Source organism: Colobus angolensis, unplaced genomic scaffold (genome assembly GCF_000951035.1).
Source record: "Colobus angolensis palliatus isolate OR3802 unplaced genomic scaffold, Cang.pa_1.0 Scaffold352, whole genome shotgun sequence".
Lineage (NCBI taxonomy): Eukaryota > Metazoa > Chordata > Mammalia > Primates > Cercopithecidae > Colobus > Colobus angolensis.
Window position 1 is genome coordinate 1544512 of NW_012116844.1, and position 26700 is coordinate 1571211.

The 26700-nt window shown below is 38.6% G+C and overlaps 1 protein-coding gene and 1 pseudogene across 1 annotated transcript in view; one reads left to right on the top strand and one right to left on the bottom strand.

Annotated features, from left to right (window-relative positions):
* LOC105519575 (uncharacterized protein C10orf68-like) overlaps nt 1-26700 on the top strand; it is a 213228-nt gene that overhangs the window by 100543 nt on the left and 85985 nt on the right. Inside the window, exon 8 of the mRNA XM_011952950.1 lies at nt 8218-8325. Within this exon, the coding sequence (XP_011808340.1) occupies nt 8218-8325 (108 nt within the window). The remainder of the gene's footprint in view (nt 1-8217; nt 8326-26700) is intronic.
* On the bottom strand, nt 2670-3098 carry LOC105519574 (annotated as a pseudogene).

Sequence of the window (26700 nt, forward strand, 5' to 3'; positions counted from 1 at the left end):
AATCCAATATGACTAATATGGTTGCTGCTGAGAATTCTGCTGTTAGTCTGATAGTTTTTTTCTTTTTAGGTTACCTGATGCATTTGTCTTACTGCTTTTAGAATTCTTTCTAACTGCCCAGTGAAGTTGCCACATTCCAGGGTGCTGTTGGGGCATGTCTGCAAGGTGATATGACCTGTCTTCAAGTTTTCCAGCAGTGGATATCAGCACCAGCTTTAATGGGGATGGCAAGAGAGTGACATAGACTCTGTGAAAGTTCTTGGTTATTGGTAGCCTCAGTGTGTTGGCTTTTTTGAACACCAGTTAAGAGTAGTAATGAACTGGTCCCACAGACAGACTAAGGACCTCCTGGTAGCAGAGTGGTGCAGGCAGTAGTGATAGCTGAGATCATGCAGCTATTTTCTCCTTCCTGGGTGCAGTGCTATTCTACCAGGAGATACTGTAGTGGATTGTGTTGGTTGGCCTCCAGCCAGATGACGGCGCTTCCAACTGTGGGAGTAGCAGTGGGATTTCTGCTTGCCTTATGTTGTCCAGGGTGAGGTACTCTGGTTTCATAGGGCAACTGGCAGGGCCATGTAGGTTTCAAGAGATTCTATCCTTTATGTTAAGCCACGGTAGGTGACAGGGCAAAGCCAAGTGGAAACTGGGTCTGCTGAGTTTGTACTCTGAGTCTCCCTGTGCAGGGCAAGCAGCAACCCCAGTGGGTGTTGAGGGATGGGCGTGGGTCTCAGGCCACTGGGTTGTATGTACCATAGGGGAGCATTGCTGCCTCTGCTATGCAGAAGAGTTTGTGCAGGGAGTGGAGCGTATCAGGCAGTGGTAAGCCCCACATAGTTCTCATTCATTTGGTGAGGCAGATCCACTCCCACAGTGTTCCACTGGCAGCAGAAAGCTGAGTTCCAGTCAGTCTATAATCAGAACTCACAGCTACTGGCAGTCATAAGCTTTCCCCAGGGAAATCGCAACCATGGCTTTTAGGCCACACTCCTCCCTGTTCACTGCAAAGCCAGACACCCAGCTTCTGCATCCACAGCTACTACACTCAGGACTCCTGTACTCAAAGTCTGCTTTTCACTCTCCCCAACCATGGCCCTAGCCAAGAGAGTTTGTCTTATATTGTGAAACTCTGTTGGGAGCTTCTTTCAACCTGTGACCAACACCTGAACTTTTTGGCTGTCCTCTGCAGGGTCCCCTGTTAAGATCAATAAGGAATGGCTGCCCTTGGTCTGCACTGGAATCTGGGAGTGCATGCAAGGATCTTCCCACTGCTGCTCCTACTTTTATATTCCATTACCATCCCCAAGTCAGTTCCTGCACTGGGTGAGATTAGGGCCTTCCCTGGTGATGTGGACTTTGAGGATCCCTGGTCAGGGTGTGTATGCCAGATGCAAACTTCCCACCTCTTAGGGACTTGGAGCCCTTCACCTGACTCACAGTGTAGGCTGCAGCCTTTTGTTTCCTTCAAAGGATCCATAGATTCCTTTGGTTTTCCTGTTCAGGTTCAGCATCACTTCTTGAAAAAAAAGTTCACAGTGTCGATCTCATTATCCCATCTTCTCCTGATCTCCAGGGTTTCTGCTGAGAAATCAACTGAAAGTTGTATTAAGACTTCATTAATTTTGATATGTTTCTTTTCTCTTGCTACTTTTAATATTCTGTCCTTAACTTGTAAATTGAATTATGACGTGGCTTGATGATGACATTTTGGCTTGAATTTGACTGGTGACCTGAGCTTCCTATACCGGGATGCTGTTTTCTGTCTCCATGTTTGGGATAATTTCAGTCATTATTTCCTTAAATATGATTGCTAGGCCTTTTTCTCTCTTCTGTCATTTAGCAACTCCTATTATGCTGAGGTTAGCTTATTTGATGTTGTCTCATAGTTCTGATAGGGCTTCTTCATTGTTTTTTATTCACTTTTCTTTTTGCTCCTCTAATTGTATAATTTCATATGTTTTATCTTTGAGTTCACTGATTTTTTTTCCTGTTTAAGTCTGCCGTTAAGCTTTCTTTAAATTTTTGTTTTCAGTTGGAATCATTTTTAATATTTAAATACAAAAAGTGAGCACTGACTTCTGTTTTTTTAAACACACACACACAGGTCTAACAACCAAACTGTGCAGGGGAAATGAATTCCTGATCTGTCTTCCAGTACCCATTCTGTGGCTGAAGCTGCAGCCAGCCTCCCTCCTCTCATACATAGGGATTCATAGTGGCCACTTTACACTACAAGTGTAATGCATTTTGTCTTTCACATTGCGTGCATGTCCCTCCCCAACAGCTCCATTCTTTAAAAAAAAAAAAATTAAAAATATAAAAGGCAGTCATTAATGGTCAGGGGCACATCCCTCCCACTGGCATCCATTCCTGCCCACAAGGGGAAAGTGATATCTTCCAGTTAGGAGCAATTTGGTGAAAGGAGTGGGGTGGCCAGAGCAGGAATCTGCATGGCTGCACTCTGGTATCAGAGTGAAGACAGAAGTAAGGATAATGTGGAGGGCACAGTTGCAAGTTGAGTCTTTTCATGAGAAAATGTGGGGAGAATTCTCCCCACCAGGTTTCAATAGATCAATGTGCCAAAGTTAAAAAAAAAAATCCAAATAATCAGCATTTCAAACACTTGAATTTCAAACTTATCCCCCCGAGACAGCTCAAACAGCAGTAACAACCTAGATCTTTCCAGGAAGTGAGGGTAGAGCCCCTGGCATTCCTCCTGAGAGCGCTGTATTAGGCCCTAGAGGTATCTGCCGCTGCTGCAGTTGCTGCTGTTGCTCCATTTACAACTTCTCAGTCTCAAAGACAATGGAAAGAACCAGGATCATAAAGGAAGTGGTCCCAATCCACAAGGCTGCCCTGGAAAACCTGTACATTTTTTGAGCTACAAAGAAGGAAAGATCAAAAGTGGCTCCGGCCGCGGACCGGACCCTCTCCGGAAACATCTCCGTCAGGCCCCATAGTCTCTCCGACAGGGTCTCATCTAGCTCCTCATCGTCATCCTCCTCCAGCTCCTCCTCAGGCTTCTCCGCGTCGCCTTTCAGGAGCAATTCTTCCGGGGACTGGGGTTCCCCGGCACTGGCAGTAGCAACGGCGGCAGCCATGACTGTAGGGGCGCTTTCTTTGAATTTTTTAGTTCAATTTACATACTCTTTATTTTGAGAGTTTCTCTTTGGTCTTAAAAAATTGTTTCTATTTCTTGGTTAAATTTCTAATTTTGTTCCTGAATTGTTTTCCAAGTTTCATTTAGTTTTCTATCTGTATTTTTTTGTAATTCCTTTAACTTTTAAAATAAGATTATTCTGAATTATTTGTCAATCATTTTATAGATCTTCAGTTTTTCTGAATCCATTACTGAAGGTTTTTTGCCCTTTTTTGGTGGTGTCATATTTTCCTGAGTTTTTACAAGTCTTGCATTTTTATGTTGATGTCTGCACACTGAGCTTTTGCAGGTGTTTTTGACAGTGTTAGGCCTTTACTGCTTAATATTAGAATTTAATCACTGGTCTGCTCTTGCTTCTCAGTCTGGGGAAGACTTATAGTGAGAACTGGAAATTAAATGGTGCACTGGAAATAAATCACTGCCCTGTTGTTTTCCAGTCTGTGGAAGACTTATAGTGAGCCCTGTAACTTCAACACTGCTCCAGAACTATGTTGCTGCCCTGGCATTGTTCTTCAGTTACAAAAACTATTAATAGGAATAGTTTGTATTTTTAAGTGAGCACCAGAACTTAAATGCCAAACATGTAGATGTTTCCAGGTCAGGAGAAGGCTTCACATGAATATGTGGACTTTGTGGGAAATCCATCCAGGAATTTGGTCCTTCCTGTGTATTGTGCCTTCTTCAGGACTGTGGGCCATCCACTTTACTCAATGTGATATTTTCACTGATTGGAGCACAGAACACCTACAAAAATTCACATGCCAGTCAATGCAATTAGAACCTTCCCTTTTTGACCACAGTTCATCCCAGGTGGTTCAGTCCTCCCAATTTAAATGTTCCATGAGACAGGACTGGAGTGAGCTTCCTGTGAAGATTCTATAACCAGCTGGGAGATTGAACCTTCACCTCCTATTTCCTCCTCCCACCCTGGGAACCATGTGTCTAGGGAAATTCTGTGAGTGGTGTTAGCCCTGCTTGCAGGAGGGGGTTACACCCTTTAAAGTGATTATTCATCTTACCAGTATCAGGTTTTCTTGATTCTGTATGTCCTGGAAGTTTCTCCACTTCTCCCTTGAATTTTGGTGAATTCAGGGTGGTATTCTTGTCTTTGAATAATTTCTAGTTGTATTTTTTTTCTAGGGGAAGCGATGCTGGGAGATCTTCTATTCTGCCATCTTGCTTACACCACTCTGTGATTTTCCTGGTTATTTATCTTTTAGGTTTCTTTGTGATTGTTGCAGTTTCTGTGCTTGTTTCTCACACTGGTTGGATTATTATTAATTTTTGAATGGGACCTTCTAAATAGTAAAGTGGTTAGTGGAATGTATATGTGTGGTAGATTGATGGAGGGTGAGATTTTGTGGGAAAATTGGTAGATTCTGTCCAGGCTTGGTGTCGTATTATTAAATCTTTTTTTGTTGTTGTTAAAGAAGCTATTGCAACTCACATATGTGTCTTTTGTCTGTTGCAGTTTGGCACTATCTTCCTCCCTCTATTTTTAGCCGTTTTTACTGTCAGCATCCCTAACTTCTATTAGAAATCTCTGTTTCAAGCAATAGAAATGGTCCATCAGTGTGGTTTCTTCTTCAGCTCTTCTTTCTTAGCACCCTAAATATGATCACCACTATAAAGGCATATTAGGCATGCCTTTCAGTGATGACACTTTGGAGGAAAACCTGTGTACTGTTATAGGTTCAAGGCAGCATGACTATTATCTCTTAGTATTCTCCAAAGCCTTGTGCCAGATTTCATGACAGTACTTTTAGTATCGGGGGCTATGGAAATTTTCTTACTTTTTTTCTTTTGTTTCTGGGGGTTTTATAGGAAAAATGAGGGCAAAGGGGAGCTTTATTCTGTCAATTCTTAAGGATTTAAAAATAGAAAATAAGCAGAGATTTTGCAAGATTACTGTATGACTTTCTGACTTTGAGTACTTTGGAGATTACTAAGAACACAGTTTAAATACCTAATAGTAACTATCTGTTTTTAGAAAAAAACCATAATGCTCTAGATCTCCAAAGTGATTTGGTGAGGAATAAACATATATACTATGTAATCCAAAATTGCTTTTCCATTGTCCTAGATCAGAGAGAGATACATTGGTGGGTAAATGATCATATTTTCCAAGGAAATATACCAGTGATTGGCCCTTAAATTGCACCCATATATTAGAATTAATCCTTTTCTAAAGACAGATAATTTTCTTGTAGTACTAGCTGAAGATTTGTCCTTCAAACATGAATATAGAAGTCTTAAACCATCTGCAAATATTTTGAAATTTTGAAAATTATTGTAAATATCTAGATTTCTAGTTTCTTTGGGGAATTTAGAACACCTGAGAATATCTGTCATGCATTTGTAGTGGTAAGAATAATGGTTTTTTTTTTTTAAATAAAACAGGTACGCTCCATTTCACCTTGCTCTTTGTGCCATCCCTGTCATCACCAGGCTCATTACACTCATATTACATACTCAGTCTCAGTAGACATTTGAGTTTATTAGTTGGAGAACAGATTTCAGAAACTAAAAGAATCAATTCATTCCAGGCTTTTATATTTAATAACTATGTGGACTTCCACAATATGCATAATATCAATAAGTTATATTTCCCTCATCTGTTAAATGGAGATAAAATACTTATTTTCTTTAATTATTATAATGATTAAATGAGATAATACTTCCAAAGTACTTAGTATATCGCTTCTCGGCCTTTTGGCTAAGATCAAGTGAAAAGTACTTAGTATAAAAGATGGCATATAGTAGCTATTTTGTTTGAATTTGAAATTATTTAACATATTTGTATTCAATTGAATAATTAGCATGTTAAATTGCAAAGTAAATAAGGTTAGATGATTAGATGATTGGGAGGTAAATATCTCTAATTAGTACTATGTACTATACTTCTGCCTCAAACAAAATGTTAGGGTTTTTGTTGTTTTTTACTGTATGTGCTTTTTTTTACTTTTTCAGCTTCTATCTTAGAAGCAGCTGGTACACATGCAGATTTGTTACAAAAGCATATTGTGTGTTGCTGAAGACTGGGGTATGACTGAACGTGTCACCCAGATAGCATAATACCCAAGAGATCATTTTACCCCTACTTCCTCCCCCTTTTAGTATTCCACAGTGTCTATGGTTCCCATCTTTGTGTCCATGTGTACCCAATGTTTATCTCCCACATATAAGGGAAGAGATGCAGTATTTGGTTTTCTGTTTCTACATTAGCTCCCTCAGGATAATGGCCTCCAGCTGCATCCATGTTGCAGCTGGAGACATGATTTTGTTCTTTTGTATGGTTATATATTATTCCACGGTATATATGTACCACATTTTCTATATCCAGTTCACCATTGATGAGCACCTACTGTTGATTCTGTGTCTTTGCTATTATGAATGGCACTGTGGTGAACACATGGATGCATGTGTCCATTTGGTAGAACAATTTATTTTCCTTTGGGTATATAGCCAGGAATGGATTGCTGAGTCAAATGGTATTTTCAACTATTGGTTCTTTGAGAAATTTCCAAACTGCTCTCCAAGTGTTTAGACTAGTTTACATTCCCACCAACAGTGTGTACGTGTCCCCTTTTCTCCACAGACTTGCCATCTGTTTTTATTTTTTATTTTTTAATAATAGCCATTTGGGGCCAGGTGTGGTGGCTCATACCTGTAATCCCAGCACTTTGGGAGGCCAAGGTGGGTGGATCACTTGAGGTCAGGAGTTCAAAACCAGCCAGGCCAACATGGTGAAACCCTGTCTCTACGAAACACACACACACACACACACACACACACACACAAATTAGACAGGTATGGTGGCGTGTGCCTGTAATCCCAGCTACTCCAGAGGCTGAGATAGGAGAATCACTTGAACCTGGAGGTGGAGGTTGCAGTGAGCCAAGATCGTGCCACTGCACTCCGGCCTGGGTGACAGAGTGAGACTCCGTCTCAAAATAATAAAAATAGTCATTCTGACTGGTGTGAGATGGCATCTCATTGTGGTTTTAAATCGCATTTCGCTGATGATTAGTGGTGTGGAGCATTTTTTCATATGTTTCTTGGCCACTCGTATGTCTTCTTTTGAGGCGTTTCTGTTTATGTCCTTTGCCCCACTTTATAATGGAGTTATTTGTTTTTTGCTTGTTGGTTTAAGTTCCTTATAGATTCTAGACCTTTGTTAGATGCATAGTTCATTAATATTTTTCTTTTATTCTGTAGGTTGTCTGCTCTGTTGATAGTTCCTTTGGCTGTGCAAAAGATTTTTAGTTTAACTAGATCCCATTTGTCAATTTCTGTTTTTGTTGCAATTGCTTTTGAAGACATAGCCATACATTCTTTGCCAAGGCTGATATTGAGAAGGGTATTTACTAGGTTTTCTTCTAGGATTGTTATAGTTTGAAGTCTTACATTTAAATCTTTAATCCTTCTTGATCAAATTTTGTATATGGTAAAAAGCAGGGATCCAATTTTATTCTTCTGCATATGGCTTGCCAGCTATCCCAGCATCATTTATTGAGTAGGGAGTCCTTATTGCTTATTTTTTCTGGGTTTCTCAAAGATCAGATGATTGTAGGTATGTGGCTTTATTTCTGGGTTCTCTACTCTGTTCTGTTGGTCTATGTGTCTGTTTTCGTGCCAGTACAATGCTGTTTTGGTTACTGTAGCCCTGTAAAATAGTTTCAAGTCAGGTAGTATGATGCCTTCAGCTTTGTTCTTTTTGCTTAGGATTGCTTTGGCTATTAGGCTTCTTTTTTTTCTTCACATGAATTTTAGAATAGCTTCTCCTAATTCTGTTAAAAATGACATTGGTAGTTTGATAGGACTCCATTGAACCATTAAATTGCTTTGGGCAGTATGGCCATTTAATGACATTGATTCTCTCAATCCATGATCAGGGACTGTTTTTTCATTTATTTGTGCCATTTCTGATTTCTTTCAGCAGTGTTTTGGCAGTTCTCCTTGTAGAGATCTTTCACCTTCTTGGTTACATTCATTCCTAGGTGTTTCACAAAATGTTAGTTTTTTAAATCAATAACTTTGTCAATCTGTTATTCTTACAGTTACAAATGAAGCAGCCTCAGAACTTCCAAATACAGCAGAAAATCTTCCAGCAGTGTACCCATCAATTAGCGACCTAATAATTCGATTGGATTTAAACAAAGTGGTCGGTAAGTACAGATTTATGTTTGGATACAGTAGAACACAATCTAAGAATTAAAATATTTCAACTGTATAGTTCTGTTAAAAATAGGAAATTCAAAGAAGGAGTAGTCTTTCTCAACTTAATAAGTTCATTCTACTCATGTCAATTAAGTGTATATTTAAATTACGTGTTTTTACTCCACTAGACAACATTAATTTTGTGATGTTTCATATATTTCCCTTTACCTACTCATGAAGCAAAATACATAGAGGCTTTCCACTACTGTGAATTTTCATAACATAAACTAGATGCTATATGAACAGCTCCTTGAGGACATAGTTGTCATTTCTTATACCATCTTTTGTATCACAAGATGGAAAGACAAATGGAACTAGTACCATATAGACAATATGGCTGCCTTGTGATGTGCTTATTATTCAACTGGCAATGTCAAATGGTGAAAAAGATCGTCAGAATGGGGAAGAAGCTAGAATATGTGTGAAAGCTAGTGGTAGTGTGGTTAAGTGACTATTTTCTAATAAGATATAACCAAAGTGTTCTCTGGTAGCTTTCAAATCACTCCTTAAAGGCAGCAGGCAAACATGAGCAAAATGGCAAACTGAAAACATCCAAACTCTCATTCCCTGACAGAAACATTGAAAAAAATTAGAATAATCTATCAGAACCAACTTTGTCAGAGCTCCAGAAAATAGTCACAGATTTATAGCATCCAAGAGAATACCTAATTAAGAAAAGTCTATCTTCAAAATGGTAAGAAAGTTTTGTGGAACTGTCAAAGGAGTGCTCCAGCAAAAGCCAATATGAAAATCTCCTGGCAATCATGGCATTACTAGTAGACCTGCCCTATTAAAACTTCTAGGCTGGGCACGGTGGTTCACCCCTGTAATCCAAGCACTCTGGGAGGCTGAGGCAGGTGGATCACGAGGTCAGGAGATCAAGACCATCCTGGCCAAAATGGTGAAACACCATCTCTACTAAAATATAAAAAATTAGCTGGGCGTGGTGACACACGCCTATATTCCCAGCTACTCGGGAGACTGAGGCAGGGGGATCACTTGAACCTAGCAGGAGGAGGTTTCAGTGAGCCGAGATCACGCCACTGCACTCCAGCCTGGTGACAGAGCAAGACACTGTCAAAAAATCAAACAGACAAAAAACCTTCTAAAGGGAATTCTTCAGGTTAAAATGAAAGAATGCTATAGAGTAACTTCAACCACATGAGGAAATAAAGATCTCTGGCAAAGATAAGGCCATTGGCAAATATAAAAGCCATCATTATTTTAATTTTGGCTTGTAACTCTACTTTTTGTATTTATAATACTCAAAAGACAAATACGTAAAATTAATTACAAATTTATGTTATGGACACACAATATGTAAAGACATGATTTGTGATGTTAATAACAAGGATAAGTTAGAGGGTGCTGCATAAGAGTATACTTTTTGGATGGATTGAAGTTGAGTTGGTATCAATTCAAATTAAATTGTTATAACTTTAAGACATTATATATTATTTGCTTGGTAATCACAAAGAAAATATCTATGGTGCATGCATGAAGAAAAGAGAAAGGAATCAAAACATGTCCCTACAAAAAGTCAACTAAACACAAAAAAGATGGAATTAGAGGAAATGAAGGGCAAAAAGTATAACATACAAAAAATAAGTATCAAAATGGCAGAAATGTCTTTCCTTATCAGTAATTATTTTAAATGTAAATTGACAAAACTCTTCATTCAAAAGGCAGAAATTTGCAGAATGGATTTTTTTTTAAATGATCAACTCTATGCTGCTAACAAAAGATGCACTTTAGATGAACAAAAATGACAAAACTTTAGCTAGATTGACTATGGAAAAATAATACTCAAATTGTTAAAAATCAAAACAGAAAGTGGGAACATTACAACCAATTTTAAAAGAATAAAATGCATTGTAAGATAACACTGTGAACAACTGTACATGAAAAACTGGATAACCTAGAGGAAATGAACAAATTGATAGAAATACACAATCTACCAGAACTGACTTATGAAGAAATATCTAAATAGACCCCTAATTAAGATGAATACTGAATCCTAATTAAAATTTTCCAACAAAGAAAAATCCAGGACCAGACGACATTATGGGTGAATATTACCAAATATTTGAAGAAGAATGAAAACTAATCCTCAAATTCTTTCAGAAAACTGAAGAGGAGGGAATACTGCCTAACTCATTCTATGAGGACAGCATTATCCTGGTATTAAAGTTAGAAATGCTGTAAGAAAGCACATGACAGACCAATATCCCTTATGAATAATGATGCAAAATCCTCAACAAAATATTAGCAAATAAAATTTAGCAGCATATAAAAAAATTATACAATGTGAATTTATGAGTTTTACTTCTCAAATGCAAGGATAATTCAATAGACAAAAGTCAATTAGTGTGATATACCATGTTAGCAGAATTAACAACAAAAAACCCCACTGGATCCTCTCAGTTGATGCAGAGAAAGCATTTGACCAAATTCAATAGACTTTCATGTAAAAACAGTAAACAAGCTAGGAATAGAGCCTTTCCACATCATGATGAAAAGCCAAATACAAAAAATCCATAGCTAACATAATATTCAATGGTGAAAGATTGAAAATGTTTTCCTTAAGATCAGGAGCAATACAAGGACACCTGTTTAGATAACTTCTAGTCAAAATAGTATTCAAAATCTATCTGGACCAGTTAGAATAGAAGATAGGTAGATGATAGATAGATAACATCCAAACTGGAAAGGAAGAAATAAAATTATCTGCCAAGAGGTGACATTATTTTATATGAAGAAAACCCTAATGATTCCACAAAACAACTGTTAGATCTAATAAACAAATTTAGCAAAGTTGCAGGATACAAAATGAACACACAAAAATTGGTTACATATCTATGCACTGGTAGTGAGCTATCTAAAAAGAATTAAGAAAACAGTTCCATTTACGATGGCATCCAAAGAACAAAATATTTAGGAATAAATTTAACCAAGAAGGCAAAAGGCAAAAGACTTGTATACTGAAAACTACCATATAATGCTAAAAACAATTAAGAAGATATAAATAAATGGAAAGATATCTCATGTTCATGGATTAGAAGACAACTTTTTTTTTTTTTTTTTTGAGATTGAGTCTCGCTCTGTCGCCCAGGCTGTGCAGTGGCGCAATCCTGGCTCACTGCAAACTCCGCCTCCCAGGTTCAAGCAATTCAACTGACTTAGTCTCCCTAGTAGCTGGGATTATAGGCACATGCCACCACGCTCAGCTAATTTTCGTATGTTTAGTAGAAATGGGGTTTCACTATGTTGTCCAGACTGGTCTCAAACTCCTGACCTCAAGTGATTTGCCTGCCTCAGCCTCCCAAAGTGCTGGGATTACAGGCATGAGCCACCATGCCTGCCCAGAAGACAATATTATTGAGATGAAAGTGTTACCTAAAGTGATCTACACCTTCAATGCAATCTGCAGTTCTTATCAAATTCCCATAACACTTATGAGGTTATTGTTGCAAAATAGAAAACCCTATCTTAAAAATCATAGAAATACAAGGGACCACACATATCCAAAACAATTATGAAAAAGTATAATAAATTTGGAAGTCTCACACTTCCTGATTTCAAGACTTACTATAAAGCTACGGCAATCAAAAGAGTGATACACTGGCATAAAGCAGACATACAGACCAATGGTACGTATTTCCTGGGAAAAAGGCAGTCTTTTCCAAAAACGGTGCTTCCACGAAAAGACAGTCTTTTCCACAAACCAGATATTCACGTCAAAAGAATGAAGTTGAATCCTTACCTTACATTATATACGGAAATTAAAATGGACCAAATACCTACATATAAGACCTAAAACCATAAAATCTCTGAGAGAAAAACTTCATGACGTTGAAGTTAGCAATTATTTTTGGGGTATGACTCCCAAAGCACAGACAACAAAAGAAAAAAATAGATAAGTTGGACTTCATCAAAATTAAAAACTTTGTCATCAAAAGACAGTATCAGAGAGTGAAAGCACAGCCCAGAGAGTGGGAGAAAATATTTGCAAATTACATATCTGATAAGGGCTTAATGTCTAGAATACACAAGGAAGTTTTATTAATTAACAAAAAACTCAACTTCATTTAAAAATGGGCAAGTGATTTGAATAGACATTTTTCCAGAGGAGATACACAAATTGCTAATTTGCCCTAAAAAAAGATACTTAGTATCATTAGCCATTAGAGAAATGCAAATGAAAATCACAATAAGATATCACTTCATAGCCATTAGGATGACTCTCATTATAGAAACAGAAAATAAGGAGTGTTGGCAAGGATGTAGATAAATAGGAATTTTTGTAAATTGTTCATGGGAATGTAAAACAGTGTCACTGCTGTGGAAAACAGTTTGGTTGTTTATCAAAAAGTTCAACATGGAGTTCTCATATGATCTATTTACTTCAAGGTGTAGACCCAAAAGAATTGAAAACAGGTACTTGTGCACCAGTGTTTGTAACAGCATTAGTCACATTAGCCAAAAGTTGTAAACAACCCAATGTCCATCAGCAAATGAATGCAGAAACAAAATATGGTATATACATACAATGAAATATTATCTCAGTTTAAAAATGAATCATGTTCTGAAACATGCTACAAAGTGAATGAACCTTGAAATATTATGGTAATAAGGAAATAAGGCAAATACAAAAGATAAATATTGTATCTTCTTGTACCACTTATATGAGGTACCTAGAATAAGTAGACAGAAAGTAGATCAAAGGTTCCCAAGGCCTGGCAATAGAGGCTAATAGGGAGGTAGTGCTTAATGAGTAGAGTTTTAGTTTAGAAAGGTGAAGACTTTCTGAAGATAGATGGTGGTGATGGTTGCACAACAAAGTGATTGTGGTTAATACAATTAATCATACATATAAAATGGTTAAAATAATAAATTTTATATTGTGTGTATTTTACAGAATAAAAATGAAGGTATTCTGATAAAAATACAAAAATTACAAAAGAAATTTTATTTTATTTTATTTTTTAAGTTCCAGGGTACCTGTGCAGGATGTGCAGGTTTGTTACATAGGTAAATTTGTGTTATGGTGGTTTGCTGAACCTATCAACCCATCACTCAGGTATTAAGCCTGGCATGCATTAGCTCTTTTTCCAATGCTCTCCCCCGACCCCATGGCCCTCTGACAGGCCCCAGTGTGTGTTGTTCCCCTCCCTGTGTCCATGTGTTCTCATTGTTAAGCTCTCACTTATAAGTGGGAATATGCGGTGTTTGGTTTTCTGTTCCTGTGTTAGTTTGGTGAGGATAGTGGCGTCCAGCTTCATCCATGTCCCTACAAAGGACGTGATCTCGTTTCTTTTGATGAGCCAAAGTTTTTTTTTTTGAGACGAAGTCTCGCTGTGTCACCAGGCTGGAGTGCAGTGGCGCAATCTTAGCTCACTGCAACCTCCGCCACCCAGGTTCAAGTGATCCTCCTGCCTCACCCTTCCGAGTAGCTGGAACTACAGGCATGTGCTGGGTGCCGTGACTCATGCCTGTAATCCCAGCACTTTGGGAGGCAAAGGAGGGTGGATCAACCGAGGTCAGGAGTTCGTGACCATCCTGGCCCACATGGCAAAGCCCCATCTCTACCAAAAGTACAAAATTTAGCTGGGCTTGGTGGCATGTGCCTGTGGTCCCAGTTACTCACGAGGCTGAGGCAAGAGGCTTGAACCTGGGAGGCAGAGGTTGCAGTGAGCCGGGATTGCGCCACTGCACTCCAGCCTGGGAGATAGAGCAAGACTCTCAAAAAACAAAACAAAACAAAACAAAACAAAAAAAAGAAAAAAGAAAAGAAATTTTCAAAATGTATGAAGAACTGTGCAGAATTTATGGATCTACAAAAATTGAACATCTCTACACTGTTTCCATCTCTATCAAATATTGCTGAAAAAACTAGTTTATGAAGGATGTAGATCCTTCTGTATTAGACATATTGAACAGACACTTATAGAACACTTCACTCAATAAATGGAGTACACATGCAAAAATTGACTACATACTAGGCCACACATTAAGTTTCAATGAATACCAAAAAATTATTTCCACAAATCACATTTTCTATGATGCAGTAAAACAGAATTAAATAATAAAAAAGATAAAAATTCTTCTGCAAAATTTAAAATCCTATTTATAAGCTGAAGAAAAGATAATGGACACTAAGATATATTTGAGACTGAATTAATATTAAAACACTACACATAAGCACTTACAAGAGGTCCTTAAATAGGTTTTTATAAGGAAATTTAAAGGTTGCATATGATAGAAAATAAAGAAAACTAAAAAGTTAGGATTATAAGTTCATAGCAAGGAGGTAGAAAAAGAAGATGATAAAATCTGAAAACTAAAAGTAGAAAGAAGTTTAAAATAAGAGAATTATTTTTTAAAAAGTGGAAGACATAGAAATAATATCAGTGGAATAAAAAGCTGATAGTTTACAAAGACTTATGCACGGAAGTATAAAATATTTAGCAAATAAAGTAGAAGGCATTAATTGGGAGGATTTAGGAAAAGTGGCATTTGTAGTAGCATAGTTCTAAATTTTCTTCATCTCTCTTTATGAGTCATAATTTGGTCTCTTACCATAACCCCTTATTTCCCAAAGTTTTTGTTCATTCTTTTTTATTCTTGTCTTTTTATTTTTGTATGAGGTGTTTCAGGGAGCTAGTCTTCAAGCTCTGAGATTCCTTCTTCAGCTTGGTATATAGTGCTGTTAATACTTGTGATTAACAAGACATTAAACTTTCAACTCAGCCTTATTTCTGGGCTCAATGCAAGCCTAGCTAAGTGCTGAAGGGAGACTCTTAGGGTAGAACTAACCTGCAAATACTGTGAAAGGTGTTTGGTGTGCGGGGGGAGTTCTTTTAATTTAAAAAGAAATGCTGACATTGAAAGAAATCTCTATAAAAACAGTAACTGAATATGAGCTCTGAGTAACAGACTTCAGTGGTAACACACAGAATAAAGTTTTTGTAAAAATGATTTGCTAACCTAAACAAATGTCTGACTATAGCTTTCAGCCATCAAAAAGAGCAATACTTGGCAAAAGGAGAAAAGATAATCTCTAGCATCACCCCTTTTAATATCCAAATGAACAACTTTCAATAGAAAAAAAATTACAGGGCATAATAAAAAGAAGTAAGTATGGACAAATCAAAGGAGCAAAATAAATTGAGAGAAACCATTCCTGAGGAAGCTCATACAATGTACTTACTAGACAGACTTTAAAACGACTATATTGGGCCAGGTATGGTGGCTCACACATGTGATCCTAGTACTTTGGGAGGCCAAGGCAGGTGGATCACTTGAGGCCAGGAGTTCAAGACCAGCCTGGCCAACATGGTGAAACTTCATCTCTACTAAAAATACAAAAATTAGCCAGGCGTGGTAGTGCACACCTGTAATCCCAGCTATTAGGGAGGCTGAAGCAGGAGAATTGCTTGAACCCAGGGGGTGGAGATTACAGTGAGCCAAGATCATGCCACTGCACTTCAGCCTGGGCAACAGAGTGAGACTCTACCTCAAAAAAATAAAATAAAATAAAATAAAATAAAATACTCACTATATTAAATATCGTCAGTGCTAAAGGGAAACATGGACAAAGAACAAAAGGAAATCAGAAAAACTTTGTAAAAACAGTGGAATAAAGATGATAAAAAATAAACAATATCCTTAGTTCAAAAATATAATAGTTGAAATGAATAATTCGTAGATTCAACAGCAGATCTGAGCAGACAAAAAGAAGAATCAGTGAATCTGAACATAGGACAATTGTAATTTTTAAGTCTGAGGAGCAGGAATCAAAACGAAGGAAAGGGAAGGGACCTGTGGGACAACACCAAGTGGATCAGCAACACATTACGTGGGTTTCAGAAGGAGAAAAGAGAAAAGAGCAGAAGGAATTTGTGAAGAAATTATGGGTAAAAAATATCCCAAATGTGATGAAAGACATGCATCTACACATTTAAAACTAACCAGACACCAAGTAGAATAAACTCAGAGATCAACACCAAGACACATTGTAATTCTGTCAAAATGCAAAGACAGCCCTATGGAATGACATCAGCAAGATGGTGGAATAAGATTTCCCAGTGCTTTTGCCGCTATAGAAACATCAGTTTGAACAACTATCCATGTATGAAAATACCTTTACAACAGCTTAAGAAACCAGATGAGAGATTACAGCACTTGAGTGAAACACAGATGTAAGAAATATGCATTGAAGAGGGGAGGAAGGACATAATCTGCATCACTCCCTCCTTAACTTCAGGCAGCACAGTGTGGAGAGAGATACCCTTAATGTGAGGAAAGGAAGGTTAAATGAGCACTGGACTGTTCCTTGGACCCCAATATTCAGCCCACTGGAGTAAAATCCAATGCCAGGCAGGCCCCTATAGCCACAAACTCTAGGCCAGTATCTGCAGACCCAGCCTCCAGGCCCACCCCAATGCCAGGCCAGCTCCTGTGGCTCTAGGCTTCTTCAAGCCAGCTCTGCCAATGCAGCCTCCAGTTTTGTCCCACCACCAGACCAGCCCTAACAGTCCCAGCTCCAGGCTGGCCCCAGAGGCCCCAGGCTTCAGGGTCACCCCTATTCCAGGACAGCACCACAGACTCAAGCTTCAAGCCTACCCCTGAAAGCCTCCTCTCCAGGATGGCCCTATAGATGAAGCCTTCAGGCCCATTCTGGCACCAGCCCAGCTCCCACAGATTCAGCCTCTAGTCTTGCTCTACCACCAGGCAAGCTCTAGTGGTCCCAGCCTTCAGGCCCACCTCAGCATTAGGATGGACTCTGCAGCCCTAGAGTCCAGGCCACCACCTGCAAACCAACACTGCCTCAACACTGAGCTTGCCCCATAGACTCAGTCTTCTGGGCTGCCCCAGCACCAAGCTGGCCCCAGAGCTTCACACCCCAGACTGATCTCAGAGCTGGGTCAGCCCCAGTAGCTCCAGGCCCTAAGCTGGCCCCTGAAGACTCAGGCTTCAGATGTACCTGAGGCTCCAAGCCTGCCCAATTGTCAGATCAGCCCTAGTAGCCCCAGGTTTCAGACTGCCACCAGCACTATACCAGCCTCTGTGGACCTATTCTCCAGACAGTAGCAATCAACTAAGCTTTATTCCTGAGTTCAGACCCAAGGCCATCAAATCCAGCCTCAGATTCCAGGCCTGTTTATGTGTATCCAACCTCTAGGCCTGCCTCAGTACCAGGCCAGTCTGTAGATACTTGTTCAGACCTGCCCAGTGTCAGGTAATTTTCTGTGGTCCCAGGCTTGCTTCTGCAAACTCAGATTCAAGGTCCAAGTTTGCTTCAGATTTAGCCACTGTCAGGCTGGCTTTCACACTCCAGGTTTTAGGCCAGCACCCATGGACCCAGTCTCTAGCTCTACCCCAGTGCCAGGTCAGCACTGAAAAACCCCAGCACCAATCCATCTCCATGGATCAAAGTTCCAGGCTCATCCAAGCACCTAGCTGTCCCTACAGACTTAGGCTAAAGGCCCACCCCTGTACCAAGTCATTCTTCATGGACCCAGACATCAGACCAGTTCCCACAAATACAAGATTCAGACCTGCCCTGTGGGCCCCGTCAATAGGTCCACTCCAGTGGACCCTAGCTACAGACCTGATTTTGTGAATACAGCTTCCAGAACCATAGTGGACCCCAGTGCAAAGTCAGCCAATGTGGACCCAGGCTCTAGGCCCAACCTGGCAGACTCAGGCACCAGACCCACCTGCCTTCTCATCCAGGCACCAGGCCAGCCTGCCTGAGAACTCTAGCAGCAAGACTACTCAGGAACCAAGCCAGATGACCAGCCCATAGTCTCTGGCTGAGCTGAATGGTGAAGGACATTTTCTGCCAAGGCCAGTTTGTAAAGACTGGAATAAGTGCCTGCTTCTTTAAATGTGAAAATACCAATGCATGGGCACACAAATTATGAACAATCAGGAAACATAACATCACCAAAGGAACAAAATAAAGCACTAGTAATTGACCCTACATAAATGGAGGTTTATAAACTGTCTGACAGAAAGTTCAAAATAATCTTAAGGAAATTCGGTGAACTACGAGAGAAAACAGATAGACAACTAAGAAAAAAATCAAGAAAATAAGCAAAATGAATTCAATAAAGAGATAGAAATCATACAAAAGAACCAGACAGAAATTCTAGAACTAAAACACTCAACGATTGAACTGAAAATTTCCATATTGCATTTCAATAGCAGACTAGATCAGGCAAAAGGAATAATCAGTAAGTTTGAACACAGATTATTTGAAATTACCCAGAGAAAAAAAGAAAATAAAAAAGTAAAAAAGAACCCTACAAGAATTATGGGACACTGCTATAGTTTGAATACATCCACCCAAAAGCATGCATTGGAAACTTAATTCCCAGTGCAGCAGTGTTCAGAGGTGGAGCCTTAATGTGTGGTGATTAGGCTGTGAAGGCAGAGTGAATAAATTGATGCTATTATCACAGAGGAATAGGTTTGTTATCTTAGGAGTGGGTTATTATAAAAGGGTAAGTTTGATTCCATCTATCTTTCTTTTGCCCCCTTTGTGCTTCCAAAATACACTAGTGAGACAAGAATAGAATAGGCATTGCCGTCCCAAAATGACAAAATAGGCAAGATAAAAGGAGATAACTGGCTCCACGTAAGTCCAAAATACAACAAGGAGAGCAACGTTAAATCTTAAAGCTAGAGAATAAATTTTTTTGACTTCATGTTCCACTCTCTGAGCACACTTGAGTGGTGATTGGGCCCTCAAAGTCTCAGGCAGTCCCACCTCTATGCCTTTGCTGGCCTCAGCCCAGACAACAACACTGATGGGTTGGAGTCTTGTGCCTGCAGCTTTCCCAGACTGGCATTACACCTTAGTGGTCCACAGTTTTGAAGTCTCCTGGCCAGCCCCACTCTCAAGGCTCCACTATGCCTAGTGGTAACTCTGACTCCACTGTCCACTCGGCATTGTTCTAATGGGGGCTGTCTGTGGTCGCTCAACCCTGTGATATGTTTCTCTCTGGGACCCCAGACTGTCCATGACAGTCTCTGAAATCTAGATGGAGGAAGACATGCCCCCACACTCTTGCATTCTGCATGCCTGCAGAATTAACACCACATAAACACCACCAAGGCTGACTGCTTGTGTCCTCTGGAGTGCTAGCCCAGACTGCACCTGGGGCCATTGGCACCATAGCTGGAGCAGCCATTCCTGGGTCCTGGCTGCTGCACTAAGCCTTGCAGAACATGGGCTCTATTGTGTTCCACCCTTCCAAGGTCCAGAGTCACTACTCTGGGGTACCTCCTCTCCCAGTGCTCAAGTTGCCACTGTGGTCTGTTGTCTCTAGAAGCCAAATTGCAGCTGTGCCCTTCTCCCTAGGGCCTGAGCCTTTGGAATGCATTTTTTCTCCAGAACTGTGTCAGTGCTTCATTCTGATTCACAGGGTCAGAGTGACAGCCATATTCCTGTCCCTGAGTCAAGCTACTGAAGAGTGCCTCAAAGTCAGAGTCCTCAGTTTTGTGGGAGATTTGCATCCACCTGTTCCTCAGAGAGTAAACCTGATCCCACATACTGGATACTTCAGTAGTTTTGCAAGACACTAAGCACAGGACCCCAATCTTATAGCCACTTCAATCAACTGTGCCCTGGAACATAATGCTACTGAGGCTGCCTGCAGGTCATATCAGACCCAACACCAAGAGGGATTTCTCAGCTAAGTTGCATTACTATGAGGAAAATGAGAGCAGGAGGTACTCCTGAAGCCCTTTTCACTGAGAACCCTAACAGCTACACAGCTACTATCACTGTCATAAATTTCTGCAACCTAGGCCACTGAGACACCCACAGTCATCACTGACATGGATTCCAGGTAAGGAAGCTGCACGGAGATGACACCACTGTGCCTACCTGGAACCAGAGCCAACACACTCTACCAAAAACACTACCCTTGGGTCAGTCTGCAGGTGAGTCTTTTCTAAAATAAAAAGTCACTCTATCAGTTTGGAAAGGTGGCTGCTCTAACAGTGTGCAGACCTCAACACAGGTACTTAAGAATCATAAAAAAGCAAGAAAAGACACCACCACCAAAGGAACACAGTAACTGACACCAAAGAAACAGAAATTTCCTGAAAAGAAATTCAAAATAATGATTTTAAGGTAACTCACTAAGATATAAGAAAATACAAATAGACAATTCACTGAAATCAAGAAAATAATTCATCATCTGAATGATAAAGTCAATAAAGACATAGAAAAAATAATAAAGATATTATTTTAAAAAGGAAATAAACAGAAATCTTGGAACTGAACTCAGTGAATGAGATTAAAACTGCAACTGAGAGCTTCGACAGCAGACTAGACGAAGCAGAAGAAAAAAATCTGCGACCTTTCAGATAGGTGTTTTGAAACAACTCTATCAGAGAAGAAAAAAAGAATGAAAAAGAATGAAGAACACAAAAGGACTTATGAGACATCATTAGATTAGCAAACATTGACATTGCAGGTATTCAAGAAGGAAACAAAGTGGAGAAAGGGATGGAAAGCTTATTTAGTGAATTAATTGATGAAAATTATTTCAAGTCTTAAGGGAGACATGGATGTCTAGATCCATGAAGCTGAAAGTTCTCAAACAGATTCAGTCCAAAAAAGTCATTTTCAAGGCAGATTATAATCAAACTGTCAAAGTCAAAAGACTTTTTAAAACAGCAGGAGAAATGCATCAAGTGACATCGAGGAAATTTCCATCAGATTTCTTCGTAGAAATCTTGCGGGCCAGCAGAGAATTGAATGATATGTTCAAAGTGCTAAAAGAAACAAAAAAAGTTAGTCAAGAATACTATACCCATCAAAGCTGTTCTAAGAAATAAAGGAAAAATAATCTTTTTACAAACAAAACTTGAGGGAATGTACTACCAGTTTATTTACCTTACAAGAAATGCTCAAGGGATTTCTTCAAGGGGAAATAAAAGAACAATAAATAATATCATGAATACATATGGAAATATAAACTCATCATGGGTAGAGATAAACAAAAAAATCCAGAATGCTGTAGTGGTGGTATGTAGGTCATACATATCTCTAGAATAAAGGTTAAAAGTCAAAATTGTCAGAAATAACTAAAGCTACAATAAGTTACATAATTCAAAAAGATGTAAATTGTGACATCAAAATCATAAATGGGGGAAGATACAAATCTACAGTTTAGATATGTGACAAAAATAAAGTTGTTATCAGCTTAAATTACTTGCTTAAAACCTGGATGTTGGCTGGGCATGGTGGCTGATGCCTATAATCCTAGCACTTTGGGAAGCTGAGGTGGGCAGATCACCTGAAGTCAGAAGTTCAAGACCACCCTGGCCAACATGGTGAAACCCCATCTCTACTAAAAATACAAAAATTCGCTAACTGCGGTGGCATATGCTTGTAATCACAGCTGCTCGAGAGGCTGAGGCAGGAGAATCACTTGAACCCAGGAGGCGGAGGTTGCTGTGAGCCGAGATCATGTCATTGCACTCTAGCCTGGGCAACGGAGCAAGACTCTGTCTCACCTAGATGTTTTATGTAAGCCTCAGGGTAGTTATAGCAGATTTACAAACAATAAAGAGAAAAGAATCAAAGCTTAGAACTACAAAAAATATTAAATCATAAAGGTAGGCAACAAAAGAGAAGGAAAAGGGCAAAAGATCTACAAAACAACCAGGAAAAACAAATAACAAAACGATAATAGTAAGTTCTTATCTATAAATAACCTTGAATGTAAATGCAATAAATTCTTCAATCAAGGACATGGATTGACTGAGTAAATTTTTAAAAATACACCTTCTTAATATTAGGGTGTATTAACCTTGAATATTTTCACTTAGGTGAAATTGGGTAACTGTTAGTCATGCGATTCAGGGAAGACTTTAGAATACAAAGGATTTACTGACATGATTCTTTACTACTTTTATGTGTGGTAGTAGATTACATATGTCCATGGGAAGATTACATAATCAAGGCTGAACAACTAAAAGGTTATTCCCTTCAAGAATAAAATTTTGAGCCATCTTAACTAGGAAAGAGCCTTAGGTAGCCAAGCAGTTGGCTGTGGGAAAGTGAGGACATGGAATTATTGGTGGAAGGAAGTGAAAAATATAAATTGAAGTCTTGTAATGAATTATAAATCCATTACTATAGTACCTGTACATATTTTAATGTATATATTACTCATGCTTTTTTTCTCCGTTTCTCTTAGTCTTGTGTGTTTTGATATTAGCTTTACAATTTACTTATAAATCAAAAAACATCTGAATGAGATCAGAAAGACAGAATAACCTTTATTAGTACCACTTTTGCTGTATCCCATACATTTGGTATGTTGTATTCCCATTTTCATTTGTTTCAAGAAATTTTAAATTTCCTTAATTTCTTTATTCATGCGTTTGTTATTCAAAAAAATGTTGTTTAATTTCCATGTCTTAATACAATTTCCAAGGTTTGTTATACTATTGATTTTATGCATTTATTACATTGTGCTTCAAAAAATACTTGATAGAATTTCTTTATTTTTGAATTTATTGAGACTGTTTTGTGGCATAACTATGATCTATTCTGGAGAATATTCCATGTGCTGACAAAAACAGTGAGTATTCTACAGCAGTTGTGTGAAATAGTTTCTAAATGTCAGTTACGCCTGTTTGGTCTAGTATGTAGTTTAACTTCAAAGTTTCTTTTTTTTCTACTTTTATATTAGGTTCAGGGTATATGTGGAGGTTTGTTACATGGATAAATTGCATATTGCTAAGGCTTGCTGTATGAAAGATGTCATCACCAAGGTACTAAGCATAGTACTCTATAGGTAGCCTTCCCACCCATGTCCCTCTCGTACCTTCCTCCACATCAGGCAGTCCCCCGTATCTATTGTTCCCATCTTTGTGTCCACATTGCAGTATTTGGTTTTCTGTCCCTGCATTGTCTTAGGATAGTGGCCTCTAGTTGCATCTATGTGTTCTTTTTTATAGTTGCATCATTTCCATGGTGTGTTGTATCATATTTTCTTTATCCAGTCCACTGTTGATGACAATCATGGTTGATTCCATGTCTTTGCTATTGTGAATAGTGCAGTAATGAACTTTTGAGTGCATGTGTCTTTTTGGTAGAATGATTTATTTTCCTTTGTGTATATATAACCAACAGTGGCATTGTTAGAACAAGTGATAGTTCTATTTTGAGTTCTCTGTGAAATTTCCACACTGCTTTCCACAGTGGCTAAACTAAGTTACATTCCCACCAGCATTATTATATAAGTGTTTCCTTTTTTTTTCCAACATTGCCAGCATCTGTTGGTTTTTTAACTTTTTAAAAGTAGCTGTTCTGACTAGTGTGATATGTTATCTCATGGTTTTGATATGTATTTCTCTAATATTAGTGATAATGAACAATTTTTCATATATATTTTCTTTTTTTTTTTTTCTTTTTTTTTTTTTCTTTTTTTTTGTTTGAGGCGGAGTCTCGCTCTGTCCCCCAGACTGGAGTGCAGTGGCCGGATCTCAGCTCACTGCAACCTCCGCCTCCCGGGTTCAAGCCATTCTCCTGCCTCAGCCTCCCGAGTAGCTGAGACTACAGGCGCCCGCCACCTCGCCCAGCTAGTTTTTGTATTTTTAGTAGAGACGGGGTTTCACTGTGTTAACCAGGATGGTCTCGATCTCCTGACCTCGTGATCCGCCCATCTCGGCCTCCCAAAGTGCTGGGATTACAGGCTTGAGCCACCGCGCCCGGCCTATATTTTCATATTTGTTGGTGCATATATGTCTTCTTTTGATACATGTCCTTTGCCCATATTTTAATGGGGTTGTTTGCTTTTGCTTGCTGATTTATGTTCATTATAGATTATGGATATTAGACTTTTGTCAAATGCATAGTGAGGGTGAACAGATCAGACTTTCCCCAGTCCCATAGGAAAGACAGCCCTGTTCTCTCTAGGTGTGGCAACTTACTCAGGCTGGAGACATCCCTTCCTTAGGAGCTGTTCAGGGTCTGGAAAGCATCCTAGTGCTTGGCAACCCCATGTAGGGTTCCCAGATTTCTCCCCATTTAGTCTTGGCATATATTTCAGTTGAATCTAATTGGTTTTCTCTGACCTTCCTATACCTGAATATTTATATCTTTCTCAGAGTTTGGAAAGTTTTCTGTTATTCTTAAAAAATAAAGTTTGTACTCCTTTTTCTTGCTCAATTTCCTCTTGAACACTAATAATTCTTAGAGTTGGTCTTTGAGGTTTTTAAATATTTTGTAGGTAATCTTTGTTCCATGACATTCTTTGTTCTTCCCCCCTTCACTTTGTATTTTCAAATAGCTTGTCTTCAAGCTCACTGGTTCTTCCTCTGCTTGATCCATTCTGCTGTTGAGAGCCTCTAAAAATTTTTCAATTCAGCAAATGTATTTCTCAGCTCCAAGATTTGTTTGATTTTTAAAATTATTTCAATCTCTGTTAAATTTATGTGATAGATTTCTGAATTGCTTTTATTTGTAGTCTTGTAGACTACTGAGTTTCCTTAAAACTTCTATTTTGAAATTTTGGTCAGAGAACTCTCATCATCTCATTAGCATCAGTCATTATTTTTTTGCTTTTCCAATTGAAGAAGTCATGGTTCCTTGTTTGCTGTTATTTATTGGGGATGTATTCCTCTATCTTTGCATTTAAGGATTAATTATTTATTTGTCTTCTTTGTCTGGTTCGTTTTGGATTTTATTAGATACATTTGCTTAGAGATTCTTCGCAATTTGCGTACTAAATTTTTTTCACTGCCTGAGTTTTGGCACTAGGTGGAGCCTTAAACCCAGGTTTCTCTTGGCCCTAGTAAAGCACTGCCCTTCTCAAAGTGGGGGTTCCCAAAGGGGTGGGAAGAGTAGCTGGAAGTTTGTGCCCAGAGGACCTGTGGAATACACCTCGTACACGATAGTGCTGCTTATATGTTATTAAATTTTCTCTTGCTGCTTTTGGATCCTGTCTTTGTTTTGGGCTTTTGAGAGCCACTCTTAGTAGCCATTGATTTGACATCCCCTTTGGCCAAGTTACAGAGCAGTTTCCAGGGCTAAGGATAATAGGCTCACTTCTCCCTCTGTCTCCTCTGTTCTCATGGATATTTCTCACTTCAGGCTCTCTTATTTTTTCCAGGGATTGAGGAAGGGACAAGTCACTGTCAGCTTTCAGTTTTTGTTGCTTCTCTGTGGTCCTAAGAATTGTCTTATTCTCATAATGGGTTCCTGGATATTGCTGGTAATAATATTGATGCTGCATATTTCTATATGGCTTTCTGTGGGGGGAAGTGAGTGAAGCCAGATTGCTTCTATGCCAACATTTTAAAACCAGAAGCTTTCAATACTCAATTATTTTTTAGTAATCTCCCACCAACTGTCTTAAGTCTGTGGATTCTCATTTGCTCAGAGAATTCTGCTACAAACTTCGTATCTGCCTGCATTTCTGGCTGCAACTATGTGCAAAGGATAATGGCATATCTTCTATCTCCCAAATATAGTATGGGTATCCTTTTTTGGTAAATTCTACCTTAGAAAAATACAGATAAATGGATTTAGCAATGTAGTTTCCTAAACTTTCTGTGCAGAGAATAGGAAATCTTAGAAACTTCATTGAAGCAATGATATTTATTTGCTATGCCCAAAATGCTTCTTTAAGTTTCTCAAATGTTTTATATTTCACCCCATCAGAGGGCCTTTGCACTGGCTTTTCACACTTTCTGAGATACCTATTTCCCAGAATTCAATATTTGGAATTCCCAAAGAAGAATAAATGTACAATATATTATAAGGCATAATTGAATAATTAATTTTTAAAATAATGGATGACCCAAATCTGTAAGTTGAAAAGACATACCAGGACAAATTGGGAATTAATAACATATAAAAATAACCTGGTGAAATTTACTGGCCTTTTAAAATTATTTTAAATATACAGAATTCTAGGGACATCAGACTTTACCCTCTCCTCCAAAAATTCCAAACAAAATTTAAAAGACAATCCACTTAAGATGGGGAAGAAACAAGGTGACCTCAGAATTGTTCTAAGAAGTCATTATACGAAAAGATATTTGCACATGCATGTTTATAAGCAGCATAATTCACAATTGCAAAAATGTGGAACCAACCTAAATGTCCATCCATCAACGAGTGGATAAGCTATGATATGTGTATATATATGTGTGTGTGTGTGTAGATATGTGTGTGTATATATATGTGTATTATATACATATATATGTATATAATATACATATATAATATGCATATATGATGGAATACTACTCAGCCACAAAAAGGAATGAATTGATGGCATTCG